This window comes from Amblyraja radiata, chromosome 14 (assembly GCF_010909765.2).
Source record: "Amblyraja radiata isolate CabotCenter1 chromosome 14, sAmbRad1.1.pri, whole genome shotgun sequence".
In the NCBI taxonomy this organism is placed as follows: domain Eukaryota; kingdom Metazoa; phylum Chordata; class Chondrichthyes; order Rajiformes; family Rajidae; genus Amblyraja; species Amblyraja radiata.
In genome coordinates, this window is record NC_045969.1 from 20,560,385 (window position 1) to 20,585,497 (window position 25,113).

Genomic DNA, 25,113 nt, shown 5'->3' on the forward strand with positions numbered 1-25,113 from the left:
CGACCAGAAAAAGGTACGACTCTTTGGGCCACTACTCACGACCATACAGGCGTCACCCCACTGGAAAAACTGGGGGAAAACTGGGGAAAAAATCACAGCTTTTGTTATTCCAAAAGTTGAGGTAGTTAAGTAACATCACCATAATTCTGCCCAAGTACTTCTGAGTAGGAATTTGAGATATTTTATGCAATGCATCAGTATCATTAACTAGTATCATATCATCATATGTTATGTAAATTGTAAATTGCAGCTTGTTTGTAGCAACGTCTAGTGGTTATGACCTTAATAATTGGCAGTAGAAAGCTGTGATCTTGGTTTCTATAGAATTTAAGATGATATAGTGGGTGTGTCAGGCTTTTTGCTATCTGATGCCTAATCACATTCTTCAGGCATAGCAGCTGAAAACTGGTCTCAACCTCTCCAATGTAGCTATATGCATTACTTACAAGATAAAGCAAGCCATGTCCATTATTTGTTTCTTCGTGTGTTTTTATTATCAACATTCACTCCAGACTTGCCACAAAACATTATCGCAGGAGATGAGCAAGGTCCTCAATGAATATTTCTTTTCTATTTTTACTGCGGAGAAATATCTGAAGGCTAGGGAACTTGGGAAAGTTATTGGAAATGATTTTAAGACGATCCGTGCTGCAGTCAAAGAGGTGCTGAACGCCTTAAGATGTGTGAAGGTGGATAAATCTCCTGGACCTGATCAGACATATACCAAGGACTCCATGGTAAGCCAGAGAAGAAATTGCAGAAGTCCTGGCTGTGATGCATGAATCTTCGTTAGACACGGGTGAAGTGCTGGAAGACTGGAGGGTGGTTAATGTTATGCCTCCATTTAAAAAGGGCTGCAAAGAAAAATCTGTGAACTATAGACCAACAAGCCTAATAAGTTTGGTAGGAATGTTACTGGAAAGGATTCTGAGCAATAACATACACATACATTTAGAAAGAAGGGTTGATTAGGGATAGGTAGACACAAAATGCTGGAGTAACACAGCGAGATAGGCAGCATCTCTAGAGAGAAGGAATGGGTGATGTTTCGGGTCGAGACCCTTCTTCAGACTCAACTGATTAGGGATAGTCAGCATGGTTTTATGTGTGGAAAATTGTGTCTCAAGTTGATTTAGTTTTAATGAATAGGTAACCAAGAAGGTTGATGAGGGAAGGCCATAGATATAGTCTATATGAATTTCTGCAAGTCCTTTCATAAGGTCCACTTGGTAAGCTGTTCTGGAAGGTTAAGTCGTATGAGTTTCAGGGAGAACTAGATTTGGCTTTGTGAAAGGAAGCTGAGGGTGGTGATGAAAGGTTGTTTTTCAGAATGGAGGTCTGTGACTAATGGTATGCCTCAGGCATTGGTGTTGTGCCCATTGCTGTTTGTCATCTATTATCAACCATTTGCATGAGAATGTACAATATATGATTAGTAAGTGTGCAGATGACACCAAAATAGCTGATATCGTAAATAGTGAAGATGTTTATCAAGAATTACAGAAGGATCTTGATGAGCTGGGCAAGTAACCAAGGAATGCCTTCAATTGTCTGGGTCCTGGGATTATTCTCTAAGCATCTCCATCTGTCTTTCCTCTTATTAAAACACTTGTACCTCTCATCTATCCCAATGTTTGAATGTATTTTTATGAATCAACCAGGGACATTTTGCTATGCTGAATACTCTTTTGAAATACAAGTCTTGTTGTTTCCTTGCTATTTTTTAAAATAATTGTGTTGTCCATGTTATTTAAATAAAAAAACACGTGGAGTAGATTTTTTCTTTCCTGTGGAGAAAAACAATATTTTCTTATTGGTTCCAATTGAAGGAAAATTTATGCAAATATAACATTGATTGATCTCGTTGTCTGTCTTGATTCATTTTGAAAGGTTTGTTGAATTGATTAGATTTGAACTATATTTCTTGAACCTCCGGCATTCCCTTTCCTTAAAGCTGTCACCACCATCTGAGGAAATTCTTTATTTAATGTTCACCAGCCCTTAAAATGTGTACTCTGAATATTTGGTTGAATTAATTTTATCACATTACATTTGTGCAATTATAAACCATTAGTGTTTGTTCCACTGGTTATTGTGCAACACAGTAGTTTTCATAATAGCTCTTAACCACTGCATCATAGCTGTCTAGTGAAAATTATCCTTGTGCATTGGGCAATCCAGCAGGGTGAGGCTGAAAAAATGGTGACAAACACATTCAATGTAATTGTTCAAGAAAGAACTGCAGAAGCTGGAAAAATCGAAGGTAAATCGAAGGATTGGAGGGTAGCTAATGCAACCACACTTTTTAAAAAGGGAGGGAGAGAGAAAACGGGGAATTACAGACCAGTTAGTCTAACATCGGTAGTGGGGAAACTGCTAGAGTCAGTTATTAAAGATGGGATAGCAGCACATTTGGAAAGTGGTGAAATCATTGGACAAAGTCAGCATGGATTTACGAAAGGTAAATCATGTCTGACGAATCTTATAGAATTTTTCGAGGATGTAACTAGTAGAGTGGATAAGGGAGAACCAGTGGATGTGTTATATCTGGACTTTCAGAAGGCATTCGACAAGGTCCCACATAAGAGATTAGTATACAAACTTAAAGCACACGGTATTGGGGGTTCAGTATTGACGTGGATAGAAAACTGGCTGGCAGACAGGAAGCAAAGAGTAGGAGTAAACGGGTCCTTTTCAGAATGGCAGGCAGTGACTAGTGGGGTACCGCAAGGCTCAGTGCTGGGACCCCAGCTATTTACAATATATATTAATGATTTGGACGAGGGAATGGAATGCAACATCTTCAAGTTTGTGGATCACACGAAGCTGGGGGGCAGTGTTAGCTGTGAGGAGGATGCTAGGAGGCTGCAAGGTGACTTGGATAGGCTGGGTGAGTGGGCAAATGCACGGCAGATGCAGTATAATGTGGATAAATGTGAGGTTATCCACTTTGGTGGCAAAGACAGGAAAGTAGACTATTATCTGAATGGTGGCCGATTAGGAAAAGGGGAGATGCAACGAGACCTGGGTGTCATGGTACACCAGTCATTGAAAGTAGGCATGCAGTTGCAGCAGGCAGTGAAGAAAGCGAATGGTATGTTAGCATTCATAGCAAAAGGATTTGCGTATAAGAGCAGGGAGGTTCTACTGCTGTTGTACAGGGTCTTGGTGAGACCACACCTGGAGTATTGTGTACAGTTTTGGTCTCCTAATCTGAGGAAAGACATTCTTGCCATAGAGGGAGTACAGAGAAGGTTCACCAGACTGATTCCTGGGATGTTAGGACTTTCATATGAAGAAAGACTGAATAGACTCGGCTTGTACTCGCTAGAATTTAGAAGATTGAGGGGGGATCTTATAGAAACTTACAAAATTCTTAAGGGGTTGGACAGGCTAGATGCAGGAAAATTGTTTCCGATGTTGGGGAAGTCCAGAACAAGGGGCCACAGTTTAAGGATAAGGGGGAAATCTTTTAGGACCAAGATGAGAAAAACATTTTTCACACAGAGAGTGGCGAATCTCTGGAATTCTCTGCCACAGAAGGTAGTTCAGGCCAGTTCATTGGCTATATTTAAGAGGGAGTTAGATGTGGCCCTTGTGGCTAAAGGTATCAGAGGGTATGGAGAGAAGGCAGGTACAGGATACTGAGTTGGATGATCAACCATGATCATATTGAATGGCGGTGCAGGCTCGAAGGGCCGAATGGCCTACTCCTGCACCTATTTTCTATGTTTCTATGTCTCTAGACCAAAATGCGGGAGAAACTCAGTGGGTGAGGCAGCATCTATGGGGCGAAGGAAATAGGTGACGTTTCGGGTCGAGACCCTTCTTCAGACTGATGTGGAGGTGGTGGGAGGGGGGGTGCGGGAAGGAGAAAGGAAGAGGCGGAGACAGTAGGCTGTGGGAGAGCTGGGAAGGGGAGGGGAAGGGGAATAATTGTCAAGAGTTAATAGAGCTGGGAAACCTGTTCCATGCTGACAATGTATTGGCATATCTGTTGTCAGATTAATTATCTGTTGTCAGATTCATATTTAGAACAGATAATAGTTGATAAGAATGAAATAGATGCAATCAATATGAGTTTGGGATTCAAAATACGTAAATTCAAGTAAATATTAAAAAATATATAAATATTAAAAATTCAGTTGCGAAAGTGGTTTGAAAATATTAAACACTGCTGCTTCTTCATAGTTCCAGGAACCTGAGTTCAATTTTGATCTCTGTATGGCTCTGGGTCCCCCCCCCCTCCCCCCTCCCCCCTCCCCCCACCACCAGATAGTATGGATGGAAATGGCCGCGAAGATCTCATTGATCCTGCCAAAGTCCTCATGGAATTTGTAAGTGTCTTTCACCAGCACACTGCAAATTTTTGCGGCTAACCAGTGGTTTGCATCTTGCATTGTAGCCTCTGTGTTTCTGTTCATGAAGTCTTCTGCAGACAGTGGTCATTGACAAATCCACACCTGATTACTGAAGAGTGTTTCTGATCTGTCGGACAGGTGTTTGGCGATTTCTCTTTATTATAGAATTCTTCTGTCATCAGTCGTACTTGGGCTGCAAATCCCTTTCCGATTAATAAGCTCACCAGTACTCACTTTCTTCTTAATGTTCCAAACAGTTGATTTTGGTAAGTCTAATAATTTTATTCTAGTTTCCCAGTCTCATAATGGCTTCTTTGACTTTCATTGGCACAACTTTGGTCCTCGTGTTGATAAAGAGCGATAAAAGTTTCCAAAGGTGATGGAAAGACTGGAGGAAAGACTAGGCGCTGAGAGCTCTCTTATACCTACATTAAGGAGGCATTTAAACACACCTGAGCAATTACAAACACCTGTGAAGCCATGTGTCCCAAACATTATGGTGCCCTGAAATGGGGGGGGGGGGGGGGGGGGGGGGGGGGGGGGGGAACTATGAATAAACACAGCTTTAATTTCTACATCGTGAAACCAAAATGTATAAAAATGGCCTTTAATAAAATCTGACAATGTGCACTTTAACCACATGTGATTTATTTTCTATTACAAATCTCAAATAATGGAGCACAGAAGCAAATAAATAAATGATGTGTCTTTGTTCCAATCATTATGGAAGGCACTGTAGATACAAAATGCTGGAGTAACTCAGCAGGACAGGCAGCATCTCTGGAGAGAAGGAATGGATGATGTTTCGGGTTGACACCCTTCTTCAGACCCGAAACGTCACCCATTCCTTCTCTCCAGAGATGCTGCCTATCCCGCTAAGTTACACCAGTATTTTGTGTCTATCTTCAGGTTAAACCAGCATCTGCAGTTTCTTCTTACACATTTTGATTAAAACGTAATATGGAGTAAGAAAATGTTGAACGTCAAAGTAATTTAGTTCATTATTTCATTGCTACTCCATCTTTATTACTGCATTTTTAAAATCTTTAATCCTCTTTATTTTTTCCTGCTATATGGCTGTTTGGGATTAGTTGTAATGCAAATCAAAATGTTATTTGCAAAACTTTGCAAATTTCTTTTGTGTGTGGAGTTCTCATCCATATCATTCATTTAAAAAAATATTGTTTGGTCCTTACAGATCATGAACCTTTGTGGTGCAAAGAAATTGGGTTATTTTGGTCGTGGCCAGTTTTACATTGCGCTGAAACTAATAGCTGCAGCCCAATCTGGCCTTCCGATACACCTCGAAAGCATTAACTGTGGTAAGTTACAGTGCTACTTTTAATGTTAAGTTGTATAGATGTTCTAAATTTTGAATGTTACACACTAATAGATATGTTGAAAAGAAATGAACAGCAATGCTTTTCAAAATAACATTATATATGTTAACATGAGAGCAAATTAGAAATGCTAAATCTTCATGAGTCTCTTAATACCGAATTACAATCTGAAAATTACACATGTTGCTGAAAGATGTAGGCTTCAAGCTGTTTGGGAAAAATGTCAATGATTTTAAATTGACGAAAATGCTCCTGTAAAAAATATTGTGATCATTGTCCAATACATAATCCAAATTAATGTTCATATTTATGGGACCATGATATTACAGTTTGTTATCCTTGGTAATGAGGAGTTAAGGGTTATCTGTTGCAGGTCTGAAATCAAGGTGATATAAGAATGTGGTCAAAACGTGTAGGAAGGAACTGCAAATTCTATATCTAAGAATGATGTCAGTTCTCACTGTGTCAATTTCCCACGTAAATACACAAAATTAAATACAAAGAAACTGTCAACTTTTCAGTTCTGTGAACTTTCGTCTGTGAACTGGTTTAAACAAGCATCATTGCCTTGATGTTTGAACTACAACTTTGTCCCAATATCTGGACGAGCTTGATAAACTATTTGATTTTGCATCTATTCTATGGTACACTGCAAGTCTAATTTCGTTTGTCTGAGCACATGTTTCGGAGATGAGATAAGGATGTAATTATTAGCTTTTCTTTTTGTATCATTGATTGTTGTATCCAGTAGGTGATGTGGTCCCAATCTGTGATATCTTGTAAACAACTGCTACATTGTATGAAAAGAAAGATTGCATCTAGATTTCATGTCATAGAAGTAGAATAGGCCGTTCGGTTCATCAAGTCTAAATAGGCCATTCGGTCCATCAAGTTCAATCATGGCTGATCTATCTTTCCCTCTCAACCCAATTATCCTGCCTACTCCCTGTAATATTTCACACCTTACTAGAACTAGTTTTATTTATTTAACCTTACCCTCTATTTATCTTTGGTAAACTACTTTAATCACTTTTTTTAACCTGAAGTTAAAGTTACAGACTTTGACGTTAATAGCAACAAAGCTGGAGTAACTCAGCGCGACCTCTGGAGAGAAGGAATGTGGTGATCACCTGTTCAAGCTAGGCTGTAATAAGTCAGGAATGGGCACATTTCCTCCAAGTTTATCCCCAGTTTCACTCCTTCAAGCAAGAATCCTATTAAAAATAAAATACTGCAGCTGAAAAAAAATATGAAAGGCAAACAGAAATGCAGAACACCATTCAGGTGAAAGGTAATGTACAGATATGAATACTAACTCCAGTTTTCTCTCCTCAGATTAGACAACAGACAATAGACGCAAGAGTAGGCCATTCGGCCCTTTGACTTGCTGACTATTTCCTGATTCTATTTTAACATCCTTTAAAGACCCCAATAGAGCACCCTTCAGTCTTCTCCCTTCAACAAAGTAACTAGATAGATGGATGGATGGATGGATGGATGGATGGATGGATGGATGGATGGATGGATGGATGGATGGATGGATGGACGGACGGACGGACGGACGGACGGACCGATCGATCGATCCTCACATTTCCAACACCACTCCTACACATCGTGTTTGAACTCTTTCCAATGGATCGGTCCTTTAATTTAGTAGTCACAGGAGTAAAAAATGTCAAGTGTGTTTTGATATCTTTAATGTACCTTTCACTTGAATTCCTCAAAATTCCATTAGTATTCCTTGAGGAATGCTTTATTAACTGTATGTACTTGGGTGATTAGTAAACGTATCATCCAGGATTCAGTCTGAAGAAGGGTATAGCACGGGATATAGATCAGCAACCCAGGTACAGAAATGGCAGATTGAGATTAACCCAAGAAGGTTTAAACTGTTGCACTTTCGGAGGACAAGTGTAAGGGGAATGTATACAGTTAGTTGCTTGACTCTTAGCAGCATTGATGTGCAGAGGGATCTTGCAGTCCAATTCCATAGCTCGCTGAAACTGGCAACACAAATAGATAATGTCGTAAAGATAGCATGTGCAAGTTTATATGACTTTGGTTCAGCTGCATTTAGACAATAGATAATAGACAAAAGGTGCAGGAGTAGGCCATTCGGTCCTTCGATCCAACAGCGCCATTCACTGTGATCATGGCTGATCATCCACAATCAGTACCTCGTTCCTGCCTTCTCCCCATATCCCTTGACTCCGCTATCTTTAAGAGCTCTATCTAACTCTCTCTTGACAGCATCCTGAGAATTCCACAGATTCACAACTCTGGGTGAAAACGTTTTTCCTAATTTCCGTTCTAAATGGCCTACCCCTTATTCTTAATCTGTGGCCTCTGGTTCTGGACTCCTTCCTGCCTATAGCGTGTCCAATCCCTTAATAATCTTATATGTTTCAATAAGATTCCCTCTCATCCTAAATTGCAGTGTATACAAACCCAGTTGCTCCATTCTATCAACATATGACAGTCCTGCCATCCCGGGAATTAACTTTGTGAACCTACGCTACACACCCTCAATAGCAAGAATGTCCCTCAATTTTGGAGACCAAAAAACTGCACACAATACTCCAGGTGCGGTCTCACTAGGGCCCTGTACAACTGCAGAAGGACTTCTTTGCTCCTATACTCAACTGCTCTTGTTATGAAGGCCAACTTGCCATTAGCTTTTTTCACTGCCTGCTGTACCTGCCTGCTTACTTTCAATGACTGATGAACAAGGACCCCCAGATCTCATTGTACTTCCCCTTTTCCCAACTTGGCACCATTCAGTTAGTAATCTGCCTTCCTGTTTTTGCCACCAAAGTGGATAAGCTCACATTTAACCACATTAAACTGCATCTGCCATGCATCTGCCCACTCACCCAACCTGTCCAAGTCACCCTGCATCCTCATAGCATCCTCCTCACAGTTCACACTGCCACCCAGCTTTGTGTCATCTGCACATTTGCTAATGTTACTTTTAATCCCTTCATCTAAACCATTAATGTATATTGTAAATAGCTGCGGTCCTAGCACCGAGCCTTGCGGTACCCCACTAGTCACTGCCTGCCATTCTGAAAGGGACCCGTTAATCCCTACTCTTTGTTTCCTGTCTGGCAACCAATTTTCCATCTATGTCAGTACCCTAACCCCAATACCCCAATAATTGACTCCAGCATCTTCCCCACCACCGATGTCAGGCTAACTGGTCTATTTCCCCGTTTTCTCTCCCGCCTTTCTTAAAAAGTGGGATAACATTAGCTACCCTCCAATCCACAGGAACTGATCCTGAACCTATAGAACATTGGAAAATGATTACCAATGTGTCCACGATTTCTAGACCCACTTCCTTAAGTACCCTGGGATGCAGACCATCAGGTCCTGGGGATTTATCAACCTTCAGTCCCATCAGTCTACCCAACACCATTTCCTACCTAATATGAATTTCCTTCAGTTCCACCGTCACCCTAGGTCCTCTGGCTGCTAGTACATCTGGGAGATTGTTTGTGTCTTCCTTAGTGAAGACAGATCCAAAGTACCTGTTCAACTCATCTGCTGTTCCCCTTGCTCACCTTGTTCCCCCATAATAAATTCACCTGTTTCTGTCTTCAAGGGACCCACATTTGGATTAACTAATTTTTTCCTCATCACATACCTAAAGAAGCTTTTACTATCCTCCTTTATATTCTTGGCTAGCTTACCTTCGTACCTCATCTTTTCTCCCTGTATTGCCTTTTTAGTTATCTTCTGTAGCTCTTTAAAAGTTTCCCAATCCTCTGGCTTCCTGCTCATCTTTGCTATGTTATATTTCTCTTTTATTTTTATACTGTCCTTGACTTCCCTTGTCAGCCACGGTCGCCCCTTACTCCACTTAGAATCTTTCTTCCTCTTTGGAATGAACTGATCCTGCACCTTCTGTATTATTCCCAGAAATATCTGGCATTGTTGTTCCACTGTCATCCCTGTTAGGGCAGCTTTGGCCAGCTCCTCCCTAATGGCTCCATAGTCCCCTTTGTTCAACTGTAATACTGACACTTCCAATTTACCCTTCTCCCTCGCAAATTGTAGATTAAATCATCAGTCATCATCGTTGAAAACATTAGCAACACAGTGGTGCTGGTTCCCAACGGTAACGGTGATGGACACACCACACATCTCCAGTTCCTGCGGACATCCGCCACTAGAAGTATAGGATTTTGGTGTGTGCACTTTATCATCATTCCTTACAATGCTATGTACGACAGTGATCGTAACTTCTACTGAAATGTGGATGGCCGTTGGCTCACTAGAAGCTCATCCGCCCTTTGACATGTCTTGTTTTTGGTCCTGCTGAGGGTCCACAGTCCCCTCCTCACCTGGCACACCAGGTGGGGGAGACGGTTTAGTCGCCGACTATCTGGCCATGGAGCAGGTAGCACGGGATTACATGTTAGCCATGGTGGGGAACTCACCCCGAGCTGACCCTTAAAACTTATCATATTATGGTCACTTCCTCCTTTACCTCGATTTCCCTTATCCAATCCGGTTCATTACACAACACTAAGTCCAGAATTGTCTTCTCCCTGGTAGGCTCCAGTACAAGCTGCTCTAAGAATCCATCTCGGAAGCACTCCACAAACTCCCTTTCTTGGGGTCCAATAATGTGTGTAGTTCTGGTCGTCCCTTTACAGGAAGGATTTGGAGACTTTGAAGAGAGTGCAGAAGTTATCAGAATGCTGCATGGTTTAGAGAATACTAGGGGAGGCTGGACAAACGGATTGTGTTCCTGTTGAAAAATTCTGAGAATCATAAATAGGGTAGACAGTCATAACATATTTCCAGGGTGGAACTGTCAAAGTCTAGGCATAGCTTTAAAGTGAGAGGAGCAAAGTGTAAAATAAATGTGTGGGATAAGTTTTTTTTGCACCGAGAGTGGTGGGTGGCTGGAACCTGCTGCCAGTGATAAAGGTGTTGACAGAAAGGATAGTGGCATTTACTACGGGTTTAAATAGGCACATGGATATGCAGCGAATGGAGGGATATGCGTCCTGTGCAGGCAGTAGAAATTAGTTCAATTGCATCTTGTTCTGCTGAATTGTGGGCTGAATGGCCTGTTCCTGTGCTGCGTTCACTATCTTGCGCTCAATTGGCTTTCATTCTGCCTGTTGATTTACATCTTTCTAATGTTTGTTGAAATCATTCTCATTATTGATCAATCTTGCCGGGGCTTCCTCACCCAACCAATGTTTGCCATTCACAAACTTGTAACTTATGTATTGAATCCTGATTATATATTGATATTCAATGTCGAACAACATACGAATGGTGTCACAATTGATAACCCTACTTTCCACCATTTGCCACTCCTGAATAGCTACATTATTCCCTGTGCTCTGCATTATGTGGCACAAGCTGACAATTCATTCTTTTTAGGTGGACACAAAACGCTGGAGTAACTCAGTGGGACAAGCAGTGTCTCTGGAGAGAAGGAATGGGTGATGTTTCAGGTCGAGACCCTTATTTTTCTTGTCCTCTGACTCCATGTGCTCTGACCTTATTCATTAATCTATTCAGTAACACCTCAATAGGAGGCTGTTCATCGAAATCTAGATCAATTGCACACAATTGCACAATGAACCTTTTCTAATTTCCATATTACTGTTCAACAAATCCACTGTGGTTGGTCATGCACGACTTTCCATTTTGAAAGTCATTATTTTCTCAGTGCCTTTCTATTGACTCTCCTGGTTGGGATTCTGTTATTTTCCCATACAAATGGGAATGAACGGTAAGTCATTGGGCATGTTCAAATTTTTTGTTTCTCTTTTATTTCTTCCCCTCCTCCCCATTCTGTGTGGTGTTATGGGCCTGTCCCACTTAGGCGACTTTTTAGGCGACTATAGGAGATTATGCAGTCGCCTCATGGTCACCACATGTTCGCGGGTGGTTGCCGGGGAGTTGCCTTCATGGTCGTGAGGAGTCCCCGCATTCTGGGAACTAGTCGCAACCTCATTAAGGTCACCGCAAATTTTTCAACATAACCAATGTTAAATGTCCGTCATTTATTATTGTCCACAATTATAAATGTCCACAATTATTTTGTTCCATAAGAGTACATTGAGTACACAGTGGTTTAAGCATTTCTAGAGATTTTCTCCCAAATTGGGAAAATAAATGTTGCCATGGAAGCACTAACAAAAACATTACCATTTCAAATGTTATAATTTATCTCAATAATTATAGATTTGCATCATGACCTTGTGGGTGTAAGGTTTGTAGTTATGGAGCTCAGATGGGATTTTGCCATTGCATTATTATTACCTCACTGTAACACTTAATTATCTTTTAAGGGAGTCTATCTTGATCTTCAATTTCCTCTTGTTTTGCAAATAACGTAAGAACACGAGAAATAGAAGTGTGAATAGGCCATTTGGCCCCTTGGGTAACAAGCTCATGGTTCATTTACAACCTCAACACCATTTTCCTGTTCCATTCCTGTATTCCTTGATTCTTCTTATATCCAGATATCTATAACACATCCACAACCCTTCAGGGTAGACATTTTCAAATATGCACCATCTTCCAAGAAAATACATATTTCCTCTTTTCAGTCCTGATTAATCTATCATCTTTTGTTGAAACGGGTTTGAGTCTCCTCAGTCAGAGGAAACGTACTTCCCTGTTGGGCCCCAAAGAATTTCAGTATGTTCACCTCTCATTCTTCTAAACTCTAACGAATAGAGGTGCGGCCTGCTTGATGTTTGACCATATAGCTATAGATTATAAGCAACATTCCTTTTAGGAAATATATGTCCATTTTTTTCAGATATTGAAGAAAATAAGTTTTTTCTTTTGGATCTAAAATTTACTTGCAATTAATTTTACATGTGACAAATACCACCAATCCCGACTATTAATAGCCTTTCCGCTATCTACAGGGCATAATTTAGGTTCTTGACTGAATATGCTCCACTTCTGAAAGTGGGCAGCTCCAACAACCCCCAAAGCTTGACATAATCCAGGGTTCAACTGCCCACTTGAATCACACCTCAATTACTATGCCAAACATTAATTCCTTCCACCATTGGTGCATTGTGGCTGCAGTTGTAAACTATCCATTGCAGCTGTTCACCAAGGTTTCTGAGTTTCTACAGAAGGTCAGAATTATGAAATACACTCCCCTACATGGGTAACAGACATGTGGGAACCACATGATATTTGTGTATCTTGTGCGTTGTGACTGGCGGGAGACCAATTTCCCTCCGGGGCTGAATAAAGTTTTATCGTATCGTATGATCCAAACTGTCATTCAAATGTCGCTCTATTCTCCTTTGACATTAACATTTCTTCTTTGTCTGTACTTTCAAATACTATACCCATTTAATGAATGGGACTATGGAAACACCTTCACCAAAATGAATATTGTGGCCTGAGAAGGTAGACAAAAATGCTGGAGAAACTCAGCGGGTGAGGCAGCATCTATGGAGTGAAGGAAATAGGCAACGTTTCGGGTCGAAACCCTTCTTCAGACTGATGTGAGGGTCGGGTGGGGGGGGGGGGGGGCTTGTAGAAGAAAGGAAGAGTTGGAGCCAGTGGGATGAGGGAGAGCTGAGAAGGGGAGGAGAAAATAGGGACTACCTGAAATTAGAGAAGTCAATGCTCATACCGCTGGGGTGCAAACTGCCCTAGCGAAATATGAGGTGCTGCCCCTCCAATTTACAGTGGTCCTCACTCTGGCCATGGAGGAAGCCCAGGACAGAAAGGTTGGATTTGGAATGGGAGGGGAGTTGAAGTGCTGAGCTACCGGGAGATCAGGTTGGTTATTGCGAACCGAGCGGAGGTGTTCGGCGAAGCGATCGCAGCGGATGCAATAGATGAGGTTGAAGGAGGTGCAGGTGAACTTTCTTCTTCCCGCCCCCACCCCCCCTACCCTCACATCAGTCTGAAGAAGGATTTTGACCCGAAACGTTGCCTATTTCCTTCGCTCAATAGATGCTGCCTCACCCGCTGAGTTTCTCCAGCATTTTTGTCTACCTTTGATTTTCCAGCATCTGCAGTTCCTTCTTAAACATTGTGGCCTGAGAACATGTGTCGTTACCATCTCTGAGAGCATTTAAAATTGACCAGCAATGGATGGGAGTTCTTTCTAATTGTAGTTGCATCTAATTATTAGCACAACAAAAGATATTTGCCAGGGGAGAAACAGAATTGTTTATTCAAAAACATCGATCATCAAGTTTTTTCAATTTACAAATTTAGTATTTGTATTATGTAGGAATTGGAGCAAGTAGAATATTTTTGCTTTAAACTTATACAGTTTAATGCAACTTTCAAAATAGATATTATACTGGTTACTGAACCTTTTGAAGATTATATTTCATAATAGAATGGCGAAGGATTAGGGATGAAGTGAAGTATGTTCATGGAAATGTGAGTGTGATCCACGGAATGTAACTGAAAAGTGAAAAACTAAATATACTGAAAGCTTCACCCTCCAATATGCTTGTGATGTTACCAGCATCATAATCTTATGTCACATTCATGGAACTGCACGCTGTATATTTACTTATCAATTTCTCTCTGCACTGCAGAATTAATGCTGTACTTTGGAAAACTCATCCAGCTGGATGTTCTCAGGTGCACAAAATCACAAAGAAAATAAATGCTGAGGCACATTGCACACACAAACCTTTCCTGCAATTCTGAATACCTCAGCAGAAGTGGGTATAAATACTTAGCCAAGCTGAACGTATTAAGTGCAGTATATTTGGTCCATAAACTCAATATTTTATAAAGTCAGAGATAGATATTGATCCATGATAGATGTTATGTACACAGAAATTCAGCATAACTAGAATGTTTTGTGGATGCTGGGGAGTGTGTTAAATTATCTGTGAATTACATGAACATTAAGGATATGTGCAATATCTGAACATCTAAGAACAAAATTTCTCAAAAGTTAACAGTACTTTTCTTGGGCCAGAGGGTTAAAAATACAGTGCCCTCCACAATGTTTGGGACAAAGACCCATCATTTATTTATTTGCCTCTGTACTCCACAATTTGAGATTTGTAATAGAAAAAAATCACAGTGGTTAAAGTGCACATTATTAGATTTTAATAAAGGCCATTTCTACAAAGCTATAGAAAAAGTTCTATAGATATATACAAAATAAACCATCGATGAATGCAAATATGGTTATTTTACAGATGGAGGAATTTATAATGGAGAATAATGAACTGGCAGAGGAATTGAGCAACTGTGATGAGCAATAAAAAGAACTTCCCAGAAATAATGGAGAACTAAACGTGCAGTGCAAGTGAGGAAATAAGAGGAGTTAGTGAAGATTTAAAAAGAAATACTGGTAAAGTTAATGAGTCTGTAAATCCTGGATTCTCATGGATCAGCATACTAGAGTTTTGCAGGAGATTGCAAACAAGGTAATGGAGACTCTGATTATCATCTTCCAAAGTTCTGTCAATTCTGGAGTTGTTCCTGTAGATTGCAGGGTAGCCATTGTAACATTATTTTAGAAAGGATGGCATAAACATAGGGAATGGCCAGCATATTAGTTTATGATAGAGAGAAAATGCTGGATCTATAAAAAAAAAGGATGTAATATAGCAAATAATAGTGTCATTGAGAGGAAACATCTAGACTTTATTGAAATTAGATCATATTTGCCTTATCTATTGGAGTTCTTTGAGAATGTATCCTGCACAGTAGATGAGAGAGAACCAATGGCTGCGGTGTATTTGAATTTTCAAAAAGCCTTTGAGATGTTTTCACATTGAAGGCTGGTGAATAAGGCTAGACACATAGAATTTAGGGTAACACTCAAATGTGGATTGAAATGCAGTTAAGTTAGAAAACTAAGAATGGGAGGAGATGGATCTTTCTCTGGTTGACAGAATGACTTGTGGATATCACAGATCCTCGGCCCTATCTGTTCACAATCTATATCAATGTGGCTGAGGGGACATAGTGTAATTTTCTTTTTTTCTGTTACTGCAAAGAGAAAACAACACTTGCAGGATTAACCTGCAGTTCTTCCAGGATCAGTGTGATGCTTTAACTGGAATAACAAATTCTGTGAGACTCCTGCAGGCAATGTTTTTTTTCTTTTTCATATTCTCCAGAAAAAGCAAAACAGTTTCCAATGTCACAGTTTATTTTACTTGTGGTGTGAAGGTATGATATTCGAGGTGTGGTTGCACTTCAAATATAGCATCAGTATTGATGCTAAGATTGTTTCACATTTATTGCACTGAATTAAATAGAATTTACCCTCGATCCATCTGTTCAGCCTAATTGGTCGGTCCCATTGTTTATGCTTCACCCATCTTCAGCAACCTTCCTTTGTCGCTCTTGCTTCCCATTCAGTGAATATGTAGTGTTAACCCAGAACTAACTTTTCGGTGATCCTTAAGTTGGAAGTCCTAAATTTGGTTTCATCCTCACCACTCCTTTTCCCAATCTCCACATCTATCCAAGAGCAGCCTAAAGAAATATTATTTTCATGTTGCTTAGATTTGAGGAAAATATAATACTAATACTCTTCATGAACAACAATCTATTTTTTTTGGTGCTGCTGTTCTGTTTCGAATACTATGTTTTACATTGTTGAGCAGAATAACTTCCTGGTAAAGCCATGTACCTCGTCAGAAGCTGACTTTGGTAAAGTATGTGTTCCCATGTCAATATGGCTCTGAAAGGGAAAATCAATTCCATTTTATGGCATTCTTGTCTTTCAGTAATGGGCATGGAGCAATCAATCACTATTAACACAAGGACCCTTTGTTAAAATTATGCCGGTAAATGGCCAGCCAAGAGCAATTGTAGGAAGTTAAATTTAAATTACTTGAAAATATTTTGACACATGCAATGAATAGTTTTGTTATCCGTAGACGGCTCTTTTGGGTTTTTTTGCAACTGTTTATTTTTGGGTTGTGGCTGACAAAAGGAAACAAGTAGCATTGTTGTGCTGCAGCATGAGACCTTGCGTTTAATGGACTTGATCAAACTGACTGAACATTTGCTAGATCTTCCATTTACCCTTGATTAATAGGTTATCCAGTATAACTGCTTGGTCAGTAGGATGCTCAAAATAGCTCCAATATAATAACTCAGTTACTTTGTGAATCAGCCACTTGTATTCCATCCCAAGGCATACAGAAGGCGAGGATCTCTTTCGTACCACTTTAATAGCAATCTTGTACAGGATGAACAGAATTAATTTGTTTCATTTTACCCATAGCCCAACTAACTTATGTTTATAATTATTTACTGGTGTTCAGGATGGTTCTACTCGTGATAAGCAATGCACATGCAGGATATGATGCAGCCAACTGAGGGGTTTGATTGATTGTCACAAAGATAAAGCTGATTATAAAGTTCTTGAGTGATGAAGTTGAATCACTTGCGCCTTTCCTCTTGATTGGAGAGATTTATTACTTTTTCCACTGCTGTAGCATTCTATTTATCAAGTTTATTTAAAATCTATATACAATTTAAAATAAAAATTTCTCCTGTAGAGAAATAATCTGTAACCTGTAAGGACAGGATGTTTTAGTGCATGTGTATAGAAAAATAGTTTATTTCCTTATTCAATTTTCACTGGCTGAAGGCTGTTCCAATGATAAATTTACATATAGTGATGCTTTGGGGCTATTGATAATAGATATAAATCAGATCAGATAGAATATAGTTTCCATCAAGTGTACTTCCGTCATTTCTCCAAATTACATTTAACGTGATTGTATTATTGTTGATTAAATCTGAACATAATTTTGTTAGGATTGATGGGTTGAGATAAATTAAAATTAATTGGGAAGTACATTTAAAGTTGAAAGTTGTTTTGCAATCTACTTGTTCCATACATAGAAACATAGAAACATAGAAATTAGGTGCAGGAGTAGGCCATTCGGCCCTTCGAGCCTGCACCGCCATTCAATATGATCATGGCTGATTATCCAACTCAGTATCCCGTACCTGCCTTCTCTCCATACCCTCTGATCCCCTTAGCCACAAGGGCCACATTTAACTCTCTCTTAAATATAGCCAATGAACTGGCCTCGACTACCCTCTGTGGCAGAGAGTTCCAGAGATTCACCACTCTCTGTGTGAAAAAAGTTCTTCTCATCTCGGTTTTAAAGGATTTCCCCCTTATCCTTAAGCTGTGACCCCTTGTCCTGGACTTCCCCAACATTGGGAGCAATCTTCCTGCATCTAGCCTGTCCAACCCCTTAAGAATTTTATAAGTTTCTATAAGATCCCCTCTCAATCTCCTAAATTCTAGAGAGTATAAACCAAGTCTATCCAGTCTTTCTTCATGACAGTCCTGACATCCCAGGAATCAGTCTGGTGAACCTTCTCTGCACTCCCTCTAGGGCAATAATGTCCTTCCTCAGATTTGGAGACCAAAACTGTACGCAATACTCCAGGTGTGGTCTCACCAAGACCCTGTACAACTGCAGTAGAACCTCCCTGCTCCTATACTCAAATCCTTTTGCTATGAAAGATAACATACCATTCGCTTTCTTCACTGCCTGCTGCACCTGCATGCCTACTTTCAATGACTGGTGTACCATGACACCCAGGTCTCGCTGCATCTCCCCTTTTCCTAGTCGGCCACCATTTAGATAGTAGTCTGCTTTCCTGTTTTTGCCACCAAAATGGATAACCTCACATTTATCCACATTATACTGCATCTGCCAAACATTTGCCCACTCACCCAGCCTATCCAAGTCACCTTGCAGTCTCCTAGCATCCTCCTCACAGCTAACACTGCCCCCCAGCTTAGTGTCATCCGCAAACTTGGAGATATTGCCTTCAATTCCCTCATCCAGATCATTAATATATATTGTAAATAGCTGGGTCCCAGCACTGAGCCTTGCGGTACCCCACTAGTCACTAGTCACAAGGGATCTTTAGACAGAAAATACATGGATGTGAATGTTGTACCAAGACTGATTTTCAGTTATGTCACCTATCACTGTCTCAATATATCACAAAGCATTTTATAATAAGCACTATGCTCAAGCACAGTTATTCTATAAAGTGCATAGATGAGTACAGAACAAGAACAGGCCCTTTGCTCCACCATGTCTATGCCAAACATGATGCCTACATAAACTAATCCCTTCTGCCTGCACAAGCTCCATGTCCCTTCATATTCACATGTCTATCTAAAAGCCTCTTAAATGCCAATATCATATCTGCTTCCAGGTATAGTTGGCAATTTGTATGCAGCAAGGCCCCACAAAGAACAATGCAATAAAGAACAGTTTGTGACCTGAATCTCGTTGAATGATAAGTTAAATATTGTTCCTTGAGAGGAATTGCCATGGGATAGGGTGGAGTAAGCCAGGCTGAAGCTCTTATATCAATGCCGAAAACAGGGAGTACTCCCTTGGTACTGCACAAAACGTTCAGTGTTGAGGTCTCTAGAATGGCACTTGAAATTACAATCTCCTCATTCAAAACCACACCTTCCTGACTCAGATAAGAAATGTATGACCAGATGCCAAACCTCTGCAATTGCATTGAACACCATTTTCCCTTTCCTTTAAAACAAAAGGCATGCAATTTGTTGTCTGTCAAAATTTGGAGCATTTCAATCATAACAGCACAAAAAGTCCTTCTTCGGTGTCTGTTTTCTATCAGAGAAATGCAGCTCCTCCCCCATAACTGCGAAGTAGCTGGCCATCTCCCCATCCCATCTCCCATAACCGCTGCAATATGGTAAGTCCATTCACTAGCCCTTCCTTCTCATATTGCAATGCTTTTAACTTTAAGAACTGATAATATCTGTTTTATGCAGCCATGATTGAATGTGCCGTCACAACTTTCAGATGCTAAGTTATTGGCCAGGTCTTTATTTTAAAACAAGTCCTTTTGGTTCATTTTGCCTGACACCTGACTGTGCCCTTTTGATAAATGACCTTCCACCAATGGGAACAGTGTTTTTCATTAACACTTCTCACTGGTTTTAAACCTCTATCTCCTCAACTTTTTGTGCATTAAGGAGAACAACTCCAGTTTCTCTAGACTTACCATGCAAATAAGCCCCTCGTTCCTGAAACTTTTGCTAATAAGTCTTTTCTGCAGATGTTCCAGAACCTACACATGCTGCAGGCTGTACTCTGCGATGTCTTGCTACACAATTTGTAAACATTATTTAATTTGCCAGGTTATGGTGATAGAGTTGGGACTTGTGATTTGTCCAGTTAAGGGTAAATTAGAGCACACCTTGAATTACCAAGTTTCCTTTGAATGAATGAACTCAATGTTCTTAGCATTGGAAAGCATTTCCGATTGCAAACTGACAGTCATTAATCAATGTGAGAACAACAAAGTAGATGGCACACGGACAGAATAGGCATCATATATCCTGAATTTGTGTATTCTACACCTATATTTGCACAAACGGAACTCTACCAGATATTGAGACTTTCAGTAAATATGCAGTTCACAAAGCAGCACTTTCAAGAACAGGTAAACAGGAGTCGTTCTCAAACCACCTTTTAAACTTAATTTCCAATGAGGTTATTGGGGTTATTAATTCATTGAATTTTGTTTATTATATATATATGTGTATTGTGTTAAAGGCCTGTTATGCTACTACAGGTAAGAATTTAATTGTTAGTATATATGACACTTGACTCCAATGGACAAGCCATCAATACAATAAATGAGGCAATTTGCTTTTGCAGCATCTGTGAGGAAGAAAGAGTTAATTTTAGCACTTTGATCTTTCCTGAGATATTGCCTGAGAGCTTCCGAGAGTATCCATCATTTTCTGTTTGTTGCAGGTTTCCAGGGGTTGCAATGTTTGGTGTTTGATTTGGGGGACATTGTAATTGACTAGCCATTTGATCTGATGCATTCCCATTTTGGACATTCATTTTCTTTTCTTGAGGCCAGGTGCAATCCACGGGGAGTAGTAATTTCCCAAGGCTTAAAAGTTCATCAGTTGGTCTATGATTCAGGGAAAAGAAAATTATAGAATTCAATTTAATTTAATTTTTTTTGGCCTTGATGTAGTGATAGCACTGTTACCTCTTAAATAGAAAATCATGGAATCATGTAGAGTTCCAGTTCAGAAAAATGAGAAGATAATCAATACTGGCAGACTAGTGCAAGAATGAAATGCAGATGCTAGTTTACACCGAAGATAGACACAAAATGCCGAAGTAACTCAGCGGAGTTACTCAGCATCTTTGGAGAAAAGGAATAGGTGACGTTTCGGATTGAGACCATCAGACTGGCAGACCAGTGATGTTCAAAGGGAGCGTCGTACACATTGTCCTAAGCATGAGATGATGAAGCATGAGAAAAATCCCATTATCTTATTTTGGAGAAGCGTAAAGCAGTTCTCTTGGAACCTTAGTATACATTTAGCCTTCAACCAACAGATGTTGTGATCATTACGTTTATTGCTGTTCATGGGCTTCTTCCTCTACCACAAATGCATCAAGAATCTTCAATGAAGGGCAAAGAGAACCACCAAAGGAATATACTGATGAACTCCTGTGGGTCAGTTCAAATGCATGAAGTGTGTTTTTGAATCACAGTCATTTGTTTAAAATGATACTGATAGCACATGAGTCGTGTCACACTCTCCGGGCTACAAACAAACCTGCACTTGGGACTAACTCATTGACTGAGAATATGATTCCAATCCTTGGAGCCATGATGACCAGGCTTGCCTGCCTAGAATAAAGACATTATTTTGAGCATTTCCATTGTTAAGTAAAATGTTTGGGATTGACATCACTTGAACATTTAATCTTAAATTGAGGACTTAAATCAAAGAGAAAAATACAATGACTTCTTGTTTGTCCTCACGAACCTGCGAATTATATTGGAGAATTGGTGTCTACTGAGGAGGAACTAAGATTTAATCAAAATGTATTACCAGAAAAATTGGTGAGAAAGCTGGGAAATTCTGCTCTAATGGAATTACATCCACACTAGTCTTCACCTATCCCTCAGAATCTAATCCTGTCAGTATTTGCTTCTGGAGAGTCAAGAGACTGCAGATGCTGAAATCTTGAGCAAAAAATAAAGTATTAGAGGAACTTAGCAAGTCATGGAGCATGACTCCCACTAGTGGGACAGTCTAGGACTAGAGGTCATAGCATTAGAATTAAAGAACGTTCTTTTAGGAAGATGAGGAATTTCTTTGGTCAGAGGGTGGTGAATCTGTGGAATTCTTTACCACAGAAGGCTGTGGAGGCCAGGACAGTGGATATATTTAAGACAGAGAAAGATAGATTCTTGATTAGTACAGGTGTCGGAGGTTATGGGGAGAAGGCAGGAGAATGGGGTTATGAGGGAGAGATAGATCAGTCATGATTGAATGGCGGAGTAGAGTTGATGGACCGAATGGCCTAATTCTACTCCTATCCCTCATGATCTTTATGATCTTATGATCTGCAGACGGAATGACAGATGATGTTTTGGGTCAGGACTGAGTATTTACTTCTGTTAGCTTTTCCCTCCTATATTCATCTACGTGGGTCTTAACTTCATCTGCGACATTTACCTCAACCATTCCAACTGGTGAGGAGTTCCAATTCCTAACTGCTCTTTGGAGGAAGAGTTTTCTCCTAAATCCCCAGACTGAATTTGATGGTGATTGACCTATGCTTGCAGCCTTTGGCTTTGCTTTCCTCACAACCTGAGTGATGGAGTAGGGAATCTTTGATAAGCTGTTGTCTCTGGTAGCTGTTAACATTGGCCAATTAAAGCAAGGGTTTTGTGATTGATTTATACCAGCCTGAGCCTAAATTTAAAAACATCACTTTTTTTTAAATTAAAGAACTTCTTCCCTTAGATATTCCCCCTGGCATAATTCTATTTTATTGAGTATCTATTTTGTATTAGAGTTCTCCAGCGGAATTTAGTATTTACTATATCTTTCTCTTAGAATAACCCTTACATTGCAACAAAATGTGTTTGGCAGCCATGAGAGAAGAATCAGCCTTTTTCAGTTCTTCAGTGGAGCAAATGAATAAATGGCGTCAGTCCAGTTGCAGTTTTAATTCAAGTCAATACACACTAAACGAACTCCTCTCAAAACCTTTGACATATTGCATGCCTTCTCTTTGCTGAATCTCTTCCACTGATCTCTGCTGTACTCCGCTGACGAGATTATTACACAAAAATGTCCAATTTATGATCATTTATTCCACAGGGAGAGTGCCTTAAATAAATCTAATCTTTAATGTTACTTTTGAATGGCTAGTGTGCGTATGGGTAATATAGTTGTAGTACAGTTCCTATTGTTAGGAAATTGCTCACATAATGTGCTTATAACATTATTTCCACTAATCTCTCCCCACTCTCTCCTTGTTGAAAGTGTGTTGGCTTGCATATCAGTCTGTGGTGTCATATTACTCATACAGAATTAATCTCCTCAGAGGTTAAATTGTAATGTTCACATTTATTTGCTGGGAGTTTGTCAGGTTTGAGTCAGATGTTATATAGTTTGAAACAACAACTTTGTTTAAAGTTCTCAACCAGATCAAAGTTTGCTTTGTGATGGTTCTAGCAATACCACAACTGCTGAAGATCAGACATGTTTTCTAATCGCAAGGCTATTCAGAATGGAATGATGTCTCTAGCAGCTATTTCATTCCCAATTAATGCTCAATTTTTCAGCGTAATCAACACAATTCTACATGGTGGCAAGATTCTACCATGGTATCAATGCAGGTCTGATTGCTCTGTTATTCATTTAATCCATTACTGGGCTGTAGAGTAGCTAATGGCAAATTTCATCAATGCATAATGCAATCATACTACAAAACCCCAGCAATCACATGGCTGAAGAATGTCCTAGCTATCCAGTTTTTGGCAGATAGAGAATAGATTAACCCAGTGAATTGTATTTGTAATTAAACAATGAGTAGAATTTTTATCAACCCACAACCAAACACTTTCCCCCATGACTACACCTGCTTCCACCCTGCCAATTGAAGGAAGCAGGGCCGGCCTTAGGAGGTGCGGGGCCCAATTGGGAACAATTTTGGTGAGCCCCAGGTTCCCAGCCAAGGGCTGTAGAATCATAGAAATACAAATAAAGTCTATTATAGACTTTATACCTCTATGGTAGAATGGAAAGTAATCAAAATGTGCGCTTAAAAAGTGCCTGCGAGTTAATGGACCAAACAGATCTAAGCTACATTTTAATATAAAATTGCAGACATGTAAGCCTACAAGTAACAAAGAAAATGTGTAGATCACCTCTGAAAAGTACACATTACAATACCACTTGTTTTAGTGACTATGAAATGAAAAAAAAGTAATTTAATTAACTACATCCTGGCTAACCAATAACTATTGGCGAAAAAGCCGTCCAGGCATTACATTTTGGGTTTCAGCCAATCCTACCCTTTGGGCTTCTACCCCATTATAACTTGGAGGGGAGGGGTGTGTGTGTGTGTGTGTGTGTGTGTCTGTCTGTCTGTCTGTCTGTCTGTCTGTCTGTCTGTCTGTCTGTCTGTCTGTCTGTCTGTCTGTGTTAGTTGTCTGTGTGTTTCGTGTGTGGGAGGGAAGGAGAGAAGGGAGGGAGGGAGGGGGAGAAGGGAGGAAAGAGAGAGGGGAGTGAGGGAAGTAGAGAAAGAAGGGAGAGAGGAAAGGAGAGAAAGAATGGAGGGAGGAAAAGAGAGAGAGGGAGAGAAAGAAGGGAGAGAGGGAAGGAGAGAAGGGAAAAGAGAGAGAGGAAGGAGGGAGGGAGGGAGGGAGGGAAGGAGAGAAGGGAGGGAGAGAAGGAGAGAAGTGAGAGAGGGAAGGAGAGAAGGGATAGAGGGAAGAAGGGAAGAGAGGGAGGGAAGGGAAGAGGAGAAAGGATAACTTCTATTTATAACATTTATAACTGTAAGTATTTCTGAAATGTTTGAGAATCCATGCTTTTTGTCCGATTGGTAGATTAAATTGCTATTAGTGGCCTGGTCTGAAAAATTATAAATTCTGCTTTGCAGAATTTGCACACAGTCCCTGTTAACCTTGTGTGAAATTTTTTGGAAATCACTGTTACATAGAGTCAGAGAATCATAGAGCGATATAGTGTGGAAACAGGCCCGTTGGCCCAACCTGCCCACACCAGCCAACATGTCCCAGCTACACTAGTCCCACCTGCCTGCTCTTGGTCCATATCCCACCAAACCTGTCCTATCCATGTAGCATCCATGTATCCATGCTGCACCCACCCTCTTTAGGTGACATAGGTTTCAGTGAATATATTTCCATCACCCTGCACATTGGTGCTAGAAAGTTTGTTTTGCTTCCCAGCCAACAGCCGTACCTTTTCATGAATGATGGGAGCTGCACTCTCTTTGCCTTTTGTTTGCTCTCTTGAAAACTCTGTCGCAAATTTAGTTTATGTCCCTCTTGCAAGTCTTTCAAAGGCAGGTGGCATGGAACCTGCTCTTTTC

The 25,113-nt window shown here is 40.2% G+C and overlaps 1 protein-coding gene across 1 annotated transcript in view; it reads left to right on the forward strand.

The window, feature by feature from the left end:
• reps2 (RALBP1 associated Eps domain containing 2) overlaps positions 1-25,113 on the forward strand; it is a 132,788-nt gene that overhangs the window by 11,592 nt on the left and 96,083 nt on the right. The window contains exon 2 of the mRNA XM_033032735.1: positions 5,560-5,683. Coding sequence (XP_032888626.1) covers positions 5,560-5,683 — 124 coding nt within the window. The remainder of the gene's footprint in view (positions 1-5,559; positions 5,684-25,113) is intronic.